Raw genomic sequence first — 7,555 nt, 5'->3', positions numbered from 1 at the left:
TACTGAAATGGACCCCACCTGCTACCTCCAGTAATGGCACTATAGCCTAAAGCTAACTCGACAGCCACCACATTTACAGTAGGCTATTCTGTCAGTGGACGGCGACTTTAGCCAAACCGCTAATGTGACAATCAGTCACCGCCACTACTGCTGCTGCTGCTGCTTAAATAATACCACCCCCGGGAAAGCACCTAGGCCTACTTATTCTGTCTGCCTGGTGCCTCTAGTTAATGACGTTAGGCTAAGGCTAAGGCTAACACAACAGCTGTTGTAAACTGTTATGTCCACTTGTATTCTGCAGCAGAGGAAAGTAGCGATGAATATCAAGTGTGTCAGGCACACCTGGCAATGACACTACTCTAACGCTAACATTAGCGCCACTTACAGTGGGCCTGCAGCCAACGGGAGAGCTGCTCTGTATCAAAAACCAGCCTGCTACTGGGAGCGTACTTAGATAGATAGATAGATAGATAGATAGATAGATACTTTATTGATGAGGAACATACCCTCCGTGACCTACTCTACACAAGCCACTGCTGTCACTTCACACAGCTGAGTTCAAGCTACTGCTGGAATTAGCAGTAGGGTGCCATTACAGGCTAACTAACTGCAGGATGTTCAGTGCTTTCCTCTGTCTCTGTGTGTGTACAGTATGTTTGCATTGCTGTGAGAGTACTGTGTCTGTGTGTGTGTACTGAAAATGGGTTCCATTGTTAATCTGGCTTGTAATTGATTTCCCAGAATTCTGTGTGGCGCTTTGGGGGAAAATAGGAAAGGAAGAATTCTGAAATGTACTGTAAGTTTGAAGAGGCACACACTGGAGAACTCGTTTTTCAATGTCATCATCCTCCACCAAAAAAAAAAAAAAACATTTCGAGGACTTCAAGGTCTACACAGTATTATGGGATGCCGTGCGTACAGTACCTCCTTGCAAGGTCCACTCGGTGACCTTGTGGCTGTAGACGCCCAGGCCGGCGCGGTTGTAGGCGGCCACCTCGATCTCGTAGTTGGTCCAGATGATGAGGTCCTCCAGCAGCAGGTTGGTCACGTCGGGGTTGCTGATGTTCTTGTACTGGATGTCCACGGGCATTCCCGTCAGGCGGTACCTGTGGAGCCAAAGGAACAACGGTCATTACAGAACACGGAACACACACACACACACACACCACACACACACACACACACACACACACACACACACACACACAAAACGGACACCTACAATTAAAATCTCAGATTAAGCAGCCACAGCCTTATTGCAGTAATAAAACAAAACAAACAAAAACCAACTGCAGTTTCTAAGGTCAGGCTTAACTAAAGTGAGCTTCAGTTGATGAGCATATATGAGCCTGTATGCTTGTGATATTTGTTCAGGGATGACTTATCTGATTAACATGCTAATGCAGACAGTACATTGCAGTACCCGATCTGAACAACAGATGGCAACAGAGGGCCACACAGCCCTCAGGCACCAGACCTCCAGAAGACTTAGCATCACCATCAGAGAGAGAGATGTGAGCAAAACCTTCACTAAAATCCTCATTGTCATATACTGTCATGCAGTGCTTTAACTGAATATCATATGTTCTTCAAAAAAAATGACACAATGCACATATGGCTGAAGCAGAGGCAATACGCCGTGACAATTCTTCATCTCTCTTTTGTGGCACGAGATAATCAAATTCTTTCAGCTCTCCACAGAAGATGTCCTTGCAGCAGAAATTGCTTTTCTGTGACTCATTCAGTCGTTATACTGTGTCTCACCACCTGGTCTTGAACACAGTGGCAGAATTGTACAGACTTTCTCCGACAGTCTACTGTGTGTCGGCACTTTATTTCATTTTCCTCTGATACCTTCCTAGCTTTGTTCATGTGTTGATACCTTTCTACCTGTGTTCGTGTGTTGATACCTCTTTGCCATTGTTGGTGTGTTGGCACCTTATTTGCACTGCTCGAGTGCCCTTGGGTCACACCTGGGAACTTTGCTGTGCATAGCTTGTTGTACTGTATAAGATGTGTGTCTGAACATTCTATGGAACGCAACAGACTATATTTGTTACTAAAAAGTGACATTCAGTGGCAATCCCAGAACAGGTTGAACCACACTGAGCGTGTGTGTGTGTGTGTGTGTGTGTGTGTGTGTGTGTGTGTGTGTGTGTCTCTCTCTCTCACCGGACGCTGTATCCGCGCAGGACTCCGTTCTGGTGGCTCTCTGGAGGGGGCTGCCACTGGATCATGATGGACTGGTTGGTGCGGCCGCTGGCAATCACGTTCTGGGGCGCAGCACTGGGGGGCTCCTCCGGGAGCGACACCCTGTAGGGGGCGACAGGGAGACAGAGAGAGAGAGAGTACATTACATTTGTACATAAACATTCTTTAATGTTTATGTACATGTACAATGTATATTTAATTGTCTGTCTATGCATCTACTGTATTTTATGTGTACATGTAATTGAGCTTTGGCAATAATGCTATTGAAACATTCATGCCAATAAAGCTTCATTGAATTGAATTGAAATTGAGAGAGAGAGAGAGATAGCGAGAGAGGTATAGAGAGAGAGAAGGATAGAGAGAAAGAGAGAGAGAGAGGGAGTGATGAATACAGATAGCAGTAGCAGAGTTTATTTCATTCAGACAAAGTTAGTGTTAACAAAGATAGACAGCAAGTATACATTCAAAAGATATATAGAGAGAGAGGAGGAAGAGTGATTGAGAGAGGGATAGACAGAGAGAGAGAGAGAGAGAGAGAGAGAGAGAGAGAGAGAGAGAGAGAGAGAGAGAGAGAGAGAGAGAGAGTGAGAGAGAGAGTGTTTGTGTGTGTGTGTATGTGTGCGTGCCGTGCCCGTGTGTGTGTATGTGTGTGTGTGTGTGTGTGTGTGTGATAATGATAAACAAGGAGAGAAAGCGGGACACCGTGTGAGTCTCTCCGTCTGTGCTGCTTCAGAGATGCTAGTCGGGCTCCAAGGGAGATGATGGCTGACTCTTAGACAGCACGCTAATTCAGACAAACTCCACCCTGCTGCTGTCACCGCTGAGGCTGTCTCTCTGTCTTTTTTCTCTGTCTTTTTTTTTGTTTTCTTTCCTTTTCTTTCTTTCTCTCTTTCTATCTCGCTGCAGTCTAGGCCTTGGCTGTCTGTCTGTAGCTCTTCTATCCTCATGGCAAACAAAAGCATAATCCACAAAAAATACACTCACACACACACACACACAAACACACACACACACACACACACACACACACACACACACACACACACACACACACACACACACACACACACACACACACACACACACACACACACACACACACACACACACACACACACACACACACACTGACTGTCAGGGACAAAAAATTAGGCCCATCATCCGAGGGGAATATACTCATAAAGAATCCAGCAGAAGCATTTACCCACGCACATCACTATTCTTACCCTGTCAGAGAAAAACAATAAAAAGGCAGGGGAGAAGAAAGAACGAGAGAAAGAAAGAACGAGAGAGAGAGAACGAAAGAAACAATGAAAGAAAGAAAGAAGAGATGAAAAATGTCTTTGTGCGTGAGAGAGGAGATAAACGACTGTCTGGGATCAAACGAGAGAGAGAGCCTGGTAGCGCCGTGTCTCTCTGTGAACTCGCGCGCTGCACTTTTGGACTCCCTGTGGATCCAAACACACACACACACACACACACACACATACACACACACACACGCACACACACACACACGCTTGTGCGCGTTCAGAGCTGGGATTTGAGTGTGAAGCTGAGCCGGTCTGAAGTGTTGAGCCCCAGTCGCCCGGGCTCCGAGGTGATGTGGGATTTTGGGACCAACAGCTTGTAGACACTGATCCCCAAGCACTTACACAGACACAAACACACACACACAAACACACACACACACACACACACACACACACACACACACACACACACACACACACACACACACACACACACACACACACACACACACACACACACACACACACACACACACACACACACACATACACACACACACACGCACACACACACACACGCTTGTGCGCGTTCAGAGCTGGGATTTGAGTGTGAAGCTGAGCCGGTCTGAAGTGTTGAGCCCCAGTCGCCCGGGCTCCGAGGTGATGTGGGATTTTGGGACCAACAGCTTGTAGACACTGATCCCCAAGCACTTACACAGACACAAACACACACACACAAACACACACACACACACACACACACACACACACACACACACACACACACACTCACACACACACACACACACACACACACACACACACACACACACACACACACACACACACACACACACACACACACACACTCACGTGTCTCACACACACTCTCTCACACTCACGTACACTCACACACACACACGTCCCGGGAGGACTGCAGGAGCGGACGCTCTCTCACACTCATTTGGCAGGTTGATGGTGGGTAGAGACGGAGTGATAAATGGCTGGCTTTAAGACCCAGGGGGGATGGAGCGGGGGGGGACTGAAGGGCGGGTGGCTAGTGGCAGTGGAGGTGACGGTGTGTGGACGAGACTGGGGGGGTGGTGCCTACCGGCCCGTTTCCTCCCTAGGGATATGAAGGTAGCTCAAAAGCTGAAGAGTAGAGTTAGTGTGTGTGTGTGTGTGTGTGTGTGTGTGTGTGTGTGTGTGTGTGTGTGTGTGTGTGTGTGTGTGTGTGTGTGAGAAGGCGACGAGGGTGTGTGGGAGGCTTGCTCACTGGTCCATCTCCTTGCTGAACTGGATTCTCTGTGTATGCGTGTGTGTGTGTGTGTGTGTGTGTGACAGTGTGTGTGTGTGTGTGTGTGTGTGTGTGACAGTGTGTGTGTGTGTGTGTGTGTGTGTGTGTGTGTGTGAGAGTGTGTGTGACGGGGGCGAGTGCTTACCGGTCCGTCTCCTTGCTGAACTGGCCTTTCCCCACGTCGTTGACAGCACACAGGCGGAACTGGTAGGAGCGGGCCGGGATGAGACCGCTGACCGTCACGCTGGTCGACTCCGGCTCAATGTTAGCCAGCAAGATGGTCCACGGCGCATCTGCACGGCACACACACACACACACACACACACACACACACACACACACACACACACACACACACACACACACACACACACACACACACACACACACACACACACACACACACACACGGAGAGATGTTTGAAAAAGTCTGCACACACAAGTCACTAACACATACGTTTCATACTTTATGATTAATACAGTCTAAAAAAAGATAATGGGGCCAGTATCGGCTCTTCAGAGCGATGCCATAGAAGAACCTTTTTCCATGCTTCAAAGAACCATCAAGGAAACAGTTCTTTAAAGAACCTGTGACAAGAGTGCCGTCACTACAGTTGAGTTTTCCGCTGTGACTGCCATACCAACGGGCCTGGCTCTTTGGGGTTGCAGTCAAGCTGCAGGATTAGTACCCTGGAGACCCGGGGTCAAACCGGGTGGGGTCACTGCTCTGTCCCTTCACTACAGAACCATTTCATGAATGGCATAATGAATGACATGCGTAACAGGCCTAGTCCATCATGATCTGAGACTCTGAAGAACCATTTCCAATGTGAAGAACCTTTCCTCTGATGGAGTGGTTCAACACAGAGTTTTGACTCTCCATGGAAGCATCCATAGATTGAAAGAACCATTTATGCACCTTTATGTTTTAGAGTGTACTATAGCTTGAATTAGACGTAGACTATCTGGGAGGTTCCTGTATAGTGGGCGTGGGTCAGACTCAGTGCACACCTTTTTAAACACTACTACACAGGTGCGTAACGGACGTGCAGGACATAGCGCTGCGGAGATGTGGATGATCCGTGAGGGGAGAGGAGGTTGCCTCTATAGTGGTGTTGACTTCACTGTTATTCATTTGGTCTGATTTATTCATTGCACATAATGTTTAACATACTGTAACTGTTGGCATTCGACGCGTTGTACCAGAGTTAGCCTTAGGCTCATTTAAATCAGCGGTCCCCTGGCGGGGCACAGTGAAACAGCCACTATGCGGCAGATGACACGCAACAAATGACTAGACAGTGATATATCTGATCACACATGCTGATATATTGTTGCTGGACGCCGCCATGAGCCCTGTAGTGTGTTTCAGTGGTGTGAGAGAAGTGCCAGTCTGTGGATGTGGAATAACGCTGAGGTTCCTGTGTAGCTAGTGATTAGAGGGTTCCTGTATGGAAGGTTACTGATTAGAGGGTTCCTGTGTAGTGGGTTCCTGTGTTGTGGGTTCCTGTATAGTTGGTTCCTGTATAGTGGGTTCTTGTTTAGTGGATTCCTGTATGGAGGGTCTCTGAGTAGTGAGTTCCTGTGTAGTGGGTTCCTGATTAGTGGGTTCCTGAGTAGCTAGTGATTAGAGGGTTCCTGTATGGAGGGTTTCCGATTAGAGGGTTCCTGTATGGAAGGTTTCTGTGTAGTTGGTCCCTGTTTAGTGGGTCCCTGTTTAGTGGGCTCCTGTCTAGTGGGTTCCTATGTAGTGGGTGCCTGTGCAGTTGGTTCCTGTTCCTCCCAGAGAGTACACTCACTGTTTATTGAAGCATATGTTTGGGGTGCTTATGCCTTTATGTCGACATGACAGTTGGGAGTGTCAGGGCATGGGTGGGAGAGTAAGAGATGTGGAGGAGCATTGGGGTCCCTATGCACTATTAGACCCTTATATGGAATAGATATGGGCCGGATACGGGCAGAATATGGCCCGGATATGGCCCACTATATGGCCCGGATACGGCCCATATATGGCCCGGATACTGCAGCTGCTGCTGGACACTCACTGTTCTCGGAGACCTCCAGCGTGTAGCGGAGGAGTGGGCTGTTCCCGTCGAAGGGCTTGACCCAGGTCAGGTTGATGGCACGCTTCTCCGCCGTGCTCAGGTTCGCCCCCAGGTTCTCTGGGGCATGGGGCAGCTGCCTGTAGGAGAGAACGAGGGAGAGAGAGAGAGACAGAGAGAGACAGAGAGAGAGGGAGAAAAGATCAGATACTATTTATGTTATCTGTCTACAATGTATAGTATATACTAAGTTAAATATATAGTCAAATACACAATATATAGAGAGTGTTTTAAAGAGTGTATACATATATATAGAGAGATATAGTGTATACATGTACAATTGAATTGCTCTCAGCTTAGGGAGAAAGTGACAATTAGTTTGTTGATGTTGCAGTTGTTGTTGATGTTGTTGTTGTTGTTGTTGTTGTTGCTGCTGTTGTTATTGTTGTTTATGTTTATGATTATATTTCTTCATGCACACAAGGTTTGTCAACACCATAACCGAATAATGACAATAAAGGCTCAGAAAGAAAAGGCTGGAGGAAAAAAAAGAAAAGAAAGACAGCAGGAAGAAAAGAGAGAAACTAGGACACGTTTGACAAGAGTGAAACAAAGGGAGAGAAAGAGGGATGTGAAGGGGGTAAAGATGAGTGATGAGAGAGAAAGTGTGAGAGAGAGAGAGGGAAGGAGAGAGAGAGAGAGCAATAGATTGATGGAGGAGTGTGGAAATAAATCTATGCGGTGGCACAGGG

The 7,555-nt window shown here is 47.5% G+C and overlaps 1 protein-coding gene across 1 annotated transcript in view; it reads right to left on the bottom strand.

Moving 5' to 3' along the window:
- Positions 1-7,555, bottom strand: part of sdk2b (sidekick cell adhesion molecule 2b) — a 162,946-nt gene that overhangs the window by 102,903 nt on the left and 52,488 nt on the right. Inside the window, 4 exon segments of the mRNA XM_062526532.1 lie at positions 925-1,106; positions 2,173-2,313; positions 4,907-5,054; positions 6,807-6,943. Of these exon segments, the coding sequence (XP_062382516.1) occupies positions 925-1,106; positions 2,173-2,313; positions 4,907-5,054; positions 6,807-6,943 (608 nt within the window).

The sequence above is a fragment of the Sardina pilchardus genome, chromosome 22 (genome assembly GCF_963854185.1).
Source record: "Sardina pilchardus chromosome 22, fSarPil1.1, whole genome shotgun sequence".
Taxonomy (NCBI): Eukaryota; Metazoa; Chordata; class Actinopteri; order Clupeiformes; family Clupeidae; genus Sardina; species Sardina pilchardus.
The sequence above is the reverse complement of the archived record's forward strand: the minus strand, read 5'-3'. Positions and strand labels throughout refer to the sequence as shown.